The following is a 12688-nucleotide window of genomic DNA, read 5'->3' as shown; positions in this document are numbered from 1 at the left end:
GGGGCCCGTGCTTGACTGTGTCCCCCGGGCAGGGGCCCCAGCTCTCAGCACAAAGCATGCCACGGAGGGAGCACTTTCTGCACCCCCAAAATGGGGGAAAGGATTTCTTCAGGACTGCCTTTGGATACTTAGGCATTTTGCTTTTCATGTTTGGAGCCAGGAACTTTCTGGGGAGGGCTTAACCCATATCTGTACCACTGCCCCAGAGAGCAGCCGACGATAAACCGCTCCGGCTGCCCGCCCGCAGCACCCCAGGGGCGGTGAGAGAACGCCCTTCCTGGCCAGGGCGACGACACCCGCCGGGCAGGTAAGGCTGGCAGCCTGCACTGGGGCCTGCGGATGATGCGAGCCCCGCTCTGCGTACACGCGGCTGCGGCGCCTCTTCGTCTCACCCGTGGTCGTGAGGTCTGCAATTTAAAACGTACAGAGTTTAGCACAGATATCTTTTTCCTTCCTCACAATTTCAGATAGAAGATTCATTCCTACCGTAGATCTTAGCAACATCAGCGTATGATTTTTTTCTTCCCTGACGGTATCATGGTAAGAACTCTCCCCTTGACACTTGAAGGCAGCACTTGCTGCTTTTCTTTGGCATAGCCACATCACCACCATCCCAATCCTGCGACTAAGGGTCATTATTACGTAAAATAAGGGTTCCTCGTGAAAGGAACACAAGCCCGTGACCGTGTGACAGTGGATCTGATAACCAGGAGGGCCGCTGAGTGACCCCAGGGCGGCAGTGTTGACGGCGTGGACAAACTGGACAAAGGGAGCGACATTCACATCCCAGGGGGATGGAGTGGGTGCCTCAGGACTCCATCACGCTACTGATAATGGCACACATCTAAAACTCATGAATTGCTTATTTCTGGAATTTTCCATTTAATATTTTCATACAGTGTTTGACCAGGGGTCACTGAAACTGTAAAAAGCAAAACCAAAGATAAAGAGGGACAACTGTACTCATTTCCTATTGGTGCTGACACAAATCACCACAAATTTGGTAGCTCAAAACAACACACATTTATCCTTCTGTAAAAGACTAAATGCTTTCCTACTGTGATGGATAGCAAGACAAGAATGTCTGTCTTCCCCTCTTGGTTTCCATAGTGATAAAGCACCTAGTTAGTACAATAAGGCAAGAAAAAGGAAACAACAGAGATCAGAAAAGAAAAAACTTAACACTGTCACTATTTGCAGGTAGTGAGATAAAAATATTCCGAGGAATCTACAAAACATTTGTAGAACTAAGACCTGAGTTTAGCAAGGTCATAGAATAAAAGATGAGCATACAGCAATTGATCGTATTTCTGTGTTCTAGCTATAAATACATGGATGCCAAAATGTTAAAAATATGATGCCATTTACCCAGGCCTAGTGGTTTATGCCTGTAATCCCAGCACTCTGGGAGGCTAAGGTAGAAGGATCTCAAGTTGAGGCCCACCCGGGGCAACTTTGTGATTCAGCAAGACCCTGTTTTAAAATAGAAGAAGAAGGAGAAGGAGGAGGAGGAGGAGAAGGAGAAGAAGAAGAAGAAGAGGGGGGAAGGGGAGGAGGAAGAAGAAGAGGAAGAGGAAGAAGAAGAACTGGAGACAGCTCAGCACAGAGGCCCTGGGTTCAAGGCCCGGTACTGCCGAAAAGAAAGGGTGCCTCTGTGTGTGTGATTGCCACTTCCAATCACTCAAAAAATGAAATCCTAAGTGCAAATCTAACAACACATGTACAAGATTTGTGTGTTAAAAAATTATACAATGCTGAGATCAAAGGTCTGAATAAATGGAGAGAGCTGACATCCATGAAATCAGAAGACCCAACATAGCAAAGATGTCAGCTCTCCTTCCCAAATTCCATAGAGATTTCAGTCAAAAGCCCAGGTAGCGAGCAGGGGATAGCTCAGTGATGCCATGCCTGCATCTCAAGCGCAAGGTCCTGAGTTTGATCCCTGGTACCTCAAAAAAAAAGCCCAGGAAGATCTTTTGTAAGATACAGACAAGACTATCGCAAAGTTTATATGGAAAGGCAAAGGAACTAAAATAGTTAAAACAATGTTGAAAAAGACAAAATGAGAGAAGTCAATCTCCCTGTTCTAAAGCCGACATTCTGTAGATTCAGTAATCAAGATAGTGTGGTACATGGGTCGATGGAACAAAATAGAGAACCCAGAAACAGACCCACACAGATGTGCCCAGTGGCTTTTAACAAAAATGCAAAATCAATTAATTTGAGAAAAGAAAGCCATTCCACAAGTGATACTGGAATATTTTTGACATCCATAAACTGAAGAAAAAAAAAAAGAAAACTGAACTGCAATATAAGTTTGACACCTTACACAAAAAAAGTTACCTCGAAATGGTTCACGGACTTAAGTGTAAAATTCTGAAACTGTGGTGGCTGATGTGTGTGCTGGGGATCGGGAGAAAACCTTCAAGATACAGACTGCTCCAACTTACAACGCTTAGCCTTAGGGTTGGTCAACCTTAGAGATGTGAGAACATCATCCGCTGAAGCTGCACCACACAGTGTGGGTTTGGATCTTTTCTTGGGCTGGCGCTGTGAGTCTCCTGGAGCTGGGCGACAGTGCTGAGCTGCAGCTCCTGCACCCCCGATGCGGCGATCAGTGCACGCTTCAGCTGTGCTGCATCGGCCAGGAGGTTAGGTGTGTTGAATGCATCTAACTCAATGATTTTACCTCATGAAGGGTTTATCGAGATGTGATCCCATCATAAATCGACAAGCATAGGTATAGAGCTAGACAAAGATTTTTCTTTGAAAATAAAATATGTAACTATTATGTGATCTAGCGATTGCACTCTTGGGCTTTTATTCTAGACAAATGAACAGTCATGCTCACAAAACAGAAAGACCTCTTCATCGGTGTTTATAGCCACTTTACTCATCATAGCCAGAAACTAGGAACAACCCAGACGTCCTTCAGGGGGTGAATGGTTAAAAAACCTGTGATATATCCGTACCACAAGAAAGGAACCATCTACTGACACATTCTACAGCATGGATCAATCTCCAGGGTATTTTGCTAAGTGGAAAAAAAAAACCAACCCCAAAAGTGCCATACTATAGGCATCCATTTATAAATATTCTTAAATGATCAAAGAAGCCAGGTGTGGTGGCACTCACCTGTAATCCCAGCACTCTGGGAGCCTGAGGCAAGGGGGTCACAAGGTGGAATCCAGGCCGGGCAATTTAGCGACTTAGTGAGAGCCTTTCTCAATGTATAGGTGGACAGATAGAGAGAGGGCAGATGACAGATGATAGACAGATAGGACTGGCGCTGTAGTTCGGTACAAAGGCCCCAAGTTCAATTCCCTGCCACGACACACACAAAAGATAAACTGTAGAAATGGAGACTAGACGAGGAGTTAAGCTGGGAACCAGGCCGCGGCTGTAAAGCACAGCACAACACGAGGGCGCTTTGTTGGGTGCTGGGCCCCACTTTCACGACCCTGTGGCTGCCTGGCAGCTGTGCGGGGGCCGCTGTCCAGCATCTGTGAGGGGGATCTTACCCCGTATCACCGGCCCAGGAGAAGATCCAAATTCCAAGTCCAAAGTGCAGTTTCTACTGTGTGCGCAGCACTTTGATAGCACCCTAAAGTGGAAAAATCTTCAGTCGAGCCATTATAAGTGAAAACCAGTCTGACTAAACTAGTCTGTGTTTTGGTTACCGTCAGAGGAAGTGGGGTAAAGGTCCCCAGGCCCTCCTTGTGTCACTTCTCACATCTATCTGTGAATCTACAATCATTTAGTTTACAAACAAAAAGCAGGCCAGGCTCAGGTGTAGAACAGGTTACCACCATCAACATCAACCATACTGTATAATGTCACTTCCTTTTTTTTCTCTAGGTCTTTATTTGGCTTCTTATGAGAGTGAGAGTCCAGAGAACCAAACAGAGAAGGAGAGGTGGAAATCTCTAAGGTGAGCCTGTGTCAAGATGGGGTGGGAAGCAGGGTTGGAGGATGGATGGGGTTGCTTGGGGCCAGCATAGGGCAGGGAGGTTCCCGGATGTCGATCTCAGCTTCATGGCGGCTGGGCCAGTCCGGAGCAGGATCAGGCCAGGTCACTGGCCTTGGGGCAGAACTCAAAGGCAAGGGTAGGGAGGGGCAGAGCCCATGCGCCCTGGAGGCCGGAGGCTGCCCCTGTGGCCAGTCCAGACATGCGCCTCAGGACCAGGAACTCCCAGCTCATACTTTTATGCCAGAAAGTAAGACTCACCCATCGTCTCTTGCCTGTTTGCCCTGTGAACACAGCCAAGTGGAGGTGCTCTGAGGGATGGGCCGGAAGGGTTTCTCAGACACCCATGTGCCCACCTCGTCCCGCGTGCTGAGGAGGTGGCCATGCTGGGGCGCAGTCTGCCAGAAGCCTGGGGCTCTCACCGCTGTCCTCGTGTTTGGATCTGCAGATCTTCTATTCTGGGGAAGACATGAGAAGCTCTGAGCTGAAGGAGGAGAAAATGGAGCCGGCAGAGGCTCCCATAGCCCCGCCTCAGAGGGCCCAGGGTGGAGGCGCAGGTAGCGTCTCACTACTTTGCAAACCGAGACTCCCATGGCCGATGCCCACCACAATGGCCCCAGGGGCACAGGAAGCCTTTGTGGGACCTCAGCCTCGGCAGACTTGGCAGACCCTCCAGACATGTGGATGGCACAGCCCCTGGGGACACCCGGCCTTCAGGACCATGGGGGCCACACTGCCAGTCAGTTTGTCCATCGTAGGCCACTTCAGTCTTGTTCTCACAGAAGTGCCGCCCACCCTCCATCCCGAGTGGCTCAAGAGCCTCTGCTGCAGCAGGCATCCTGGGTGAGGAGCGTCAAGCCTGCAACAAACAGCTCAGCCGATGGCGGCCCCCACCTGTCCCCACAGGAGCTGGCTTCTCAGCCCTGGGCACTGCCCACCCTGGATCCCGCTGGTTTGAGCACAGCTTCCTGGTGATGGCTGTGAAGCAGGTCCGAAGGACCAGCCGGAGTCATGGAGTTGATGGCATGTACTTTACGGTCCTGCTGCCCAGTTCCCTGTAAACGTCAGTGTTGGTATCAACATGCCTTCACACGTCCTGGACGTCCATGTTCACACCGGTCTCTGACCTTCCGCCAGGTGCAGGGGGTTTCTGAACTGAGCTCCAGAAATGCCGTAGCCAGGGTTTAGGAGCAGGATGGGAGGTGCCATTTCCAGCATAGGCCCCAGGCCTGCAGCAGCGCCAGGAGTGCAGTGGGTGCTTAGGGAACCTTCAGTGACTGGTGATCGGTGTGACAAACGCCTCCTGTTGGGAGTAGGGATGATAAAGCCTTTAATGCACAAGGCTGCCCTGTCTCTCACTTCCTACACCTCACACACTGATGGCCCACAGAGCAGTTGACAGTGCCGGGTCACCAGCCAGGAAGTTGTGCGGGATAACGTGCATCTCCCCTGGTCAGGGCCTGCTCGGTGGGAAGTTGCGGGAAGACAGGGCCCTGGGGTGCACTGCCCACCCTGGCTGCCTCCTGCCCATATCAGGCCCCCGAAGGGCATGTTCAGCTCAGAGCTAGACTCAGCTAAGTTCAAGGCCAGGCTGCACTACAGAGCGAGACCCTGTCTCAAAACAAGACAAAACAGTTTAACAATAACCACAGCCTTCCAACTGCCAAGGTCTACCTCTAGCCTGGCACGGTTTTTGAACTAGGACTTCTCACAGGAACATTTTCAGCATTCATATCCCATGTGCTACAAGAACAGCTTTATCTTTACAAGTATACCTGCGAAGCTAGCCATGGGGCACACACCTGTGATCCCAGCGCTCCGGGAGGCTGAAGCAGGAGGATCACAAGCTCCAGCCCAGCCTGACCCTGGCAATCTAGCAACTTAGCGAGACCCTGTCTCAATAAAAACAGAAATTAAATTAAAACCCACAAAAGTGCACACAGCCAAACAAAATGTGCGTCTCAGTTTTCCCAGAAGTGGAGACAGAATCATTCGGTGGCTGGAGAGCAGCAGGGAGGTTTCCGGCCTCTGCTGTGGACCAAGTCGGGTCGTCCTCACACCCAAAGTTACACACTGAGCTCCTACCTCACAACGGGAGGGTGTTTGGGAAGTAATTAGGGTGAGCTGAGGTTACAAGGATGCCTCAGTGAGAAGACCAATGGTAACCTTGTGTTCCCCACCCGAGGGCTCCCTCCCCATGAGAGCTCACCAGGACCCAAATCAGCCAGCACTTGGGGCTTGTACTTCTAGACTCCAGAACTGCGAGAAATCAATACCTGTTGTTTAAGCCACATAGTTCACAGACTTAGCAGACTATTCCAGGTTTATCAAGGAGAATTTGACCGAGGAACATTACCAACTCTGCCAGCCTCAGTGCCCCAATAATACCACAATATCCCAACCTTCAGTTCCTCCTAGCAAAATAGGACTACTTCTCATAGATTCCTCAGTGCCCCTTGATGAAGCATTGGAATATAGTTTTTTATCACTGCAAAGAGAACACATTTTGAAAAAACAATTATGGAAAGTAAAAATAGTCACCTTGCCAGGCGTGATGGCACAAGCCTGTAATCCCCTCACTCAGGAGGCTGAGGCAGGGCGAGCACCACAAGTTCACGGCCAGCCTGGGCTACACAGCAAGTTCACAGCCAGCCTGAACTACAAAGTGAGACCCTGCCTCAAAAAGAAGAGAAAAGTAAAATAGGAATAGTCACCTGTAATCCTCCCAAATGAACCTAAGTATTTCCATTTTGCTGATTCTCTTCCAGTACTTGTTCACAGATGTGGTCTTCCTCTGCATGTGGTAACGAGATTTATTTTGCATTCTGCTTCTGCACTCAGCAGAATGTCAGAAGCATTCTTCACACTGCTACAGCTTCCTTGATATATTAATAGCTGTATAATCATCCTCAAATTTGTTGCACCATAATTTGCCTAACAAATAAATGAGTTTATTTCCAACTTTTTGTCCCTGTAGTGAATGCCACAATCAACATCTTTATGCACACAGTTTGATTTGCATGTTGAATGTTGGTTTAAAAGCAGTCTAGGGCCGGGGATTTGGCTCAGTGGTTCCAGTGCCTGCCTTGCAAGCGCAAGGACCTGAGTTCAATCTCCAGTACCAAAATAAATACATACATACATACATACATACATAAATAAAAGCAGTCTGGATTCTGGTCTCAGCTTGAGGCTGGTATCTCATATTGTTCTGCCTCTCCTGAATCTTCAGGTTGCTGCTTACGGAAAAGCTGCTGCTCTTCTAATATCAGACTCTCAGTTGGCCACAAATGACCTGGATGATGTCTTTGTGGGTTTTTTTGCTATAACTGAACACCACAGACTGGAAAATTTATGAAGACTAAAGATTTTAGCTCATGTCTCTGCAAGCTGGGAAGTCAGGGCATGGTACTGGCATCTGCCCAGCATCTTGAGGGCCTTCTTGCTGATGGGGACTCTGTACAGAGTACTGAGGTAGCACAGGATGCCACATGACAAGACAGAGCAGGCGCACTAGATTGGGTCTCTATCCTTTTTATAAAGCTACTAATGCATGGGGGGGGGGCTCCTTTTTTGACTTTGTCTTATCTTAATCACCTCCCAAAGGCTCAACCTCCAAACACCATTAACAAATGACTTTGGAAATTAAGTTCCAACATGAGCTTGGGGAGGAAAAACACCCAGACCATAGTAGGTGACAGGTCTGAAGAGAGAGGCCCATACCCCACTTCTACTTCTGGAAGAAAGCAGCCACCATTCACTGGGCAGGAAGTGCGACTGGGCACCTTTGTGGGCTTTCCCTGCATCACACGGAGGCTGCCAGTTTGGCCTGTGCCATGTAGCACTGGCCCTGGTGGGGCTATTCTTCTGGCATTGGAAACTCTCTTGGCAGGGATGACCATCAAGGTGGCCCATGTTTCAGTAGCCAAGTGCGGGCACCTGACTCAAGGCAGACCCCCAATCAGATGTTCTTCCTGGAGGAAGACTGTGGACTTGGCTGGACAGGGACACCCTAATGCTGCTGCCAGACCCGAGTTGCCTGGGTGCTGTTCTTTCTGAGCCCTGTCCCGGCATCTTCCCTCAGCCAGACAAGCAGCTCTGCAGCCTCCCAAAGAACCTTGTTCTGTCTGTCCCTGCTGGACTATGCCTGTCTCCTCTTCGGTGCACAGAAGGCGTTCCCAAATACAGCACCAGCGCCGGGGGAGAGCGCCTCAAGGCCCGGCTGTGCAGCTCAGCCTGAGCACCAGCAGCCAGGCCTCGTCCGCTCCCTCCCACGGCTCCTGCTTCCTTGCTCACACGCGTGGCCCTTCTGCAAGTGGCCGTTTCTCTTTCCACTTCCACCACATTGTGACATGGCCAAGGCACCCTTGCTGGTACACTAGTACAACACTCTTAGACCTCCAGAACTGTGAGCTCTTTCTTCACAAAGTACCCAGCCTCAGCTATATTTTTTCCTTAAATTCTTTCATTGGTACATTTTAGGTAAACAATACGTTTACAGTTAGCATTGGGTGCTTGTACCTGTACATGATGGATCTTGGTTCTTATTTTTTCCCCATTCCCTGTGCTCCCTTCCCTATTTACATAGACTTCGTTTCCATTGTTTTTCTTCTCATAATTTTTCCTTTCCCTCCTTTCCTTTGCCCTTCCCCTCCCCCTCCCGCCACTCCTACCCCTTTGCATCAGCTATTTTTTTATAGCAACAAAATCGACTAAGACATCAGACAATAGTTCAAACTTTATTTTCTTGGCAGTATAAGGGATTGAACCCAAATCCACATCCCCACCTCTTTTTTATTTTGAGACAGGTCTTACGAAGTCATGAAGTTGCCCAGGCTGGGCTCAAACTTGGAATCCTCCTGCATCAGCCTCACAGAGTGGTAAGATTACAGGCATACACCGCCACATCCAATTAGCAAAACAGGGTGCTAACTGGCCTTAGCATCCATCTCTTCAGGATGGCCTGTTCCAGGTGGTGCTGTGGGAGGGCAGCGCTTCAGTCCTCACCCAGGCCAGTCCTGGTCACAAGGAAATGGGGCACTGATAAAAGCCACGGCTTCTGGGCATCCAGCATCTTATCTGCATCTGGGGATAAGAGGGAGGGGCAGAGAGAGAGACAGAGAGGCCATCACCTCCACCTCACAGAGGGAACGTGACCCCAGAGGGACAAAAGGCGGCAGAAGACACAGCTGGCACGAACAATGTGCGCCAATAGCACTCTGGCAAACCACTCCGAAAAATAAGGAGGAAGACAGAGAGGAAGGGGGCAGAGAGATCACAAGAATATTCTGACTCCTGATGATTGCCAATTTCTGTGGTATAGTTATTACCCTGACAGCAGAGCCAACTTCAAGGTGCCAGTGGTTTCACAATGGGCACACACACTGCGGAATATTTAACAGTCATCTCTAGCGCACCACTGATTTGGAGCCAGTTCTGGGGGTCTGTCCCTCAAGCCTCTACTCTTTTTTTCGGTTACTATTTCCTACCTTCTGGCCCTTGCATACCAATTTCAGAATCTCACCACTTCTGGGTTCCACATGACTGCTGCTCATTATATATTTTTCTTTAAGGCACTTGCTGTTAGAAGACAGGTCCCACAACTAGCACTGGAAGCAAACTCACTTTCTGCAAAGTCAAAGGTGATGTTAAAATGAGCATGTAATCATTAAAATAATGTTCTCTGCACTTCCTGAAGTCCTCTCTTTGTGCAGGGTCTGGTGACCCAGAGACTGCTCTGTGGTCCTGTGGCCTGTTTCTCTGCTTGCCTCTTGTGAGGCTGCTATGTGAGACAGGTACGGCTTCTCACAGCCCTTCACCAGGAGGAGACAGCAACGTGAGACACATCCCCAGGGCACCTTCCCCACGAGCTTGGACTGGGTTTCCGCAGAGATTCTGCCTGTGCCACAGCTTGGGGCTGCAGTGTGGTCCACAAGAACGATGGAACAGCTAATGTGGACCGAGAGCCATGGAGGACAGAGATCTGCAGGGAGGGCCAGGAGGCGGCTGAGGTGGAGGTGGAGGTGGAGGAAGAGCAGCGGGAGTCTCCCAGAGCTGCCACACTGCTCCCCCGATGAGCCACTGTGCTCAGAGTACATGCTCGCAGGATGCATGGACGCGGACACCAAAAGATGCTGTCGTGGCCATTCTCTGTCGCTATAACACATTGCCTGAAACAGGGTAACTGATAAAGAATAGAAGTTTATCTGGCTCATGGTTCTGGAGGCTGGGAGTCCAAGCGCGTGGTGCCAGCATCTGGGAAGGGCCTTTTTGCTGCACTGTAACATGAAGGAAGGTGTCACATGGCAAGAGAGCTTGCTCTCATTACAAAGCTACTCTCAATCATCATCATTAGCCCCTCAGCCCATGACCCAGAGCCCCCCTGACCCAGTTACCTCCCAAGGAGGTGCCTCCAAATACCATTATCATATGACTCTGAGGATGAAGTTACCAACACATGAATTCTGGGGTTCAAACCATAGAAAACATACAGATTTCACAACAGCTCCATTCATCATAGCCCTAAAAGAAAATCAGTATAAACACCAATCAACAAAACAATGAATAAATCAATTGTGGAGGACTATACAGCAAAGCAAAAGAAAACTATCTGTAGAAAAAAGAAAAGGAAAGAAGAAAGAACTTCACAGATATAACACTAAGAAAAATAATGAAATGCCAAAGCATATATTGTGTGATTCTTTTTCTACAAAGCAAATTAATCCGTGGCCATGGAAATCAGACTGAGATACACAGGGAAGCTTCCACGGGTGCTGGTAATGTTCCCCATTTTAATCTAGGTGGCAGTTACAAAAGTGTTTTCACCATGGAAGAATTGGGTGAGTATTACATGTAAGATGTTTGTGTCATTATAGTTATGATTCAAAATGAAAATTAATAAATGTAAGGAAAAGTTTTTTCAAGAAACATAGTATTGAGTGAAGATAATGAAAGACAGAACAACAGGTATAACTAAACAGTGTTTAGTAGTTAAAAGGTATGTGCACATTATACAACAATATACGTCTTACAAGAACACAAACCAAAAAAGACACGCTAAATGCATTAGAATGGTTGCTTATCTTTCAGGGAATGGGAGAAAGGAATGGTGATAAGAAAGAATAAGTCAATAATAAAATAAGAGCAAGGCCCTGCTCAGACCAGCGGGGTTCAAATGCTAAGTAAGGAAGAAAAGGAAGAGGAGAAAGAAGAGGAGGCTCAGTCAGAACTCAGCACATGTCCTCCAGGAGGTGGGCCATACCCACCCCTGTGCTTTTATTTACCTCATACTTTTAATTAGCTCACTCTTTTATTTTTTATTATTAATTTTTGTACCGGGGATTGAACTTGGGTCCTTGCACGTCTTTTAAAAAACTGAAGTGTTTTAGAAGTGACTCCATCCGAAGTTTTACAAATGGCCAGGGAACACATGGAAAGATGGTCAACAAATAATTTCTAGGTAATGAGAATCAAAACCACAAGGAGATGCCACTTCGCGTTCGTCAGGATGGCTGTAGTAAAACAGAGGACAATAAATAGGTGTTCGTGTCGGCAGGATGGAGAGAAAGCGAAACGCCTGCACAGTTGGTGGCTTGCAAAATGATGCCACTGCTGTAGAAAGCAGTATAGCCGCACAGAACTGCTGTTTTATTTGGCAACCCCTCTGTGAGTACACGCACAAAAGGATGGAAAGCAGGGTCTTGAAGAGATATTTGTGTATCTCATGCTCCTGGCAGCATCAATAGCAACAGCCAAAAGGAAAAAGCAACCCAAGCGCCCATCAATAGATGAGTGGAAGCAAAATAATATAAATTATTCAGCCTTTAACAAGAAAGAAATCCTGACACATGCCTCACATGGATGAACCTGGAGGATATTGTGCTAAGTGAAATAACCATTCACAAAAGGGCAAATAACTGCATGATTACACTAACATGAGCTACCTAGTGTAGCTGAATTCATAGAAACAGAAAGTAGAAGGGTGATTGTGAGAGGTTGAGAGTAAGGAGCATGTGGAGTTGTTTAATGGGTACAAAGTTCCAATCTTGCAAGACGAAGACTTTTGTAGATGAGTAATTGTGATGGTTACTCAACAGTGAGAACATACTTCATGCCACTGAACTATGTACTTAAAAATGACTAAGATGCTAAATTGCATGTATATTTTGCCACATTTGTTAAATTAGGTGGGTTTATATCACTATTATAAATGAAAATCCTCTTGCCCTAGAGGAAAAGTTGCCATGAAACTAAAGACAGTCACGCTCCTTCAAACAGGGTGATGCTAATATTGCCCTAGATGCTGCAGCCTACTAAGGCTGCGTCTCACTTTACTGAAAGTGAAGATCAGCAAATGCCAAGGAAGTGTTAAAGGTGCCCTGGAACCAACTTTCTCCTTGACAAATTCAGAAGGGCTGAAAGAGAGCTTTAAAGGTAGCTAGCTGTCTTCTCCCCACTGGGCTTAACAGGGTGGTGCGTGGGGGCCTCTGTAACTGTTTCTGATGCTAAGGGCATGGTTACCCACACTTCGGAAGACTTGTAAGGAGAAGGGTGTAGGGGCCATCAGTGTCTTGGGCAAGGACAGGCTAGGGCATGCCAAGTGAGAGGGGCAGGGGAGGGAGGCGCCTGCTGGAGGTTCTTCTCCGGCAGTAAGTCTTAGAAAGTGGTCCAGGGCCGTTTAGGCAGGGAATTCCAGGGTCTCCGGTGCCTCAGCATGGGTAC

The 12688-nt window shown here is 48.1% G+C and overlaps 1 protein-coding gene across 9 annotated transcripts in view; it reads left to right on the top strand.

The window, feature by feature from the left end:
* Window positions 1–11489, top strand: part of Rasgef1c (RasGEF domain family member 1C) — a 97996-nt gene extending 86507 nt beyond the window's left edge. For 4 of the 9 annotated variants that reach the window (XM_087194646.1, XM_021242515.2, XM_087194639.1 and 1 more), the window contains 2 exons: window positions 3859–3931; window positions 6736–6928. In XM_087194646.1, the coding sequence (XP_087050772.1) occupies window positions 3859–3931; window positions 6736–6859 (197 nt within the window). In that variant the 3' untranslated portion in view covers window positions 6860–6928. The other 5 variants (XM_087194647.1, XM_087194644.1, XR_015444682.1 and 2 more) reach the window with 4 other exon arrangements.
* The last annotated feature ends 1199 nt before the right edge of the window (window positions 11490–12688 follow it).

The sequence above is a fragment of the Heterocephalus glaber genome, unplaced genomic scaffold (assembly GCF_053883595.1).
Source record: "Heterocephalus glaber isolate CG9 unplaced genomic scaffold, H.glaber_assembly_v1.0 deba00001606, whole genome shotgun sequence".
NCBI lineage: Eukaryota > Metazoa > Chordata > Mammalia > Rodentia > Bathyergidae > Heterocephalus > Heterocephalus glaber.
Note: the sequence above shows the minus strand (reverse complement) of the source record. Positions and strands in the feature narration are given on the sequence as shown.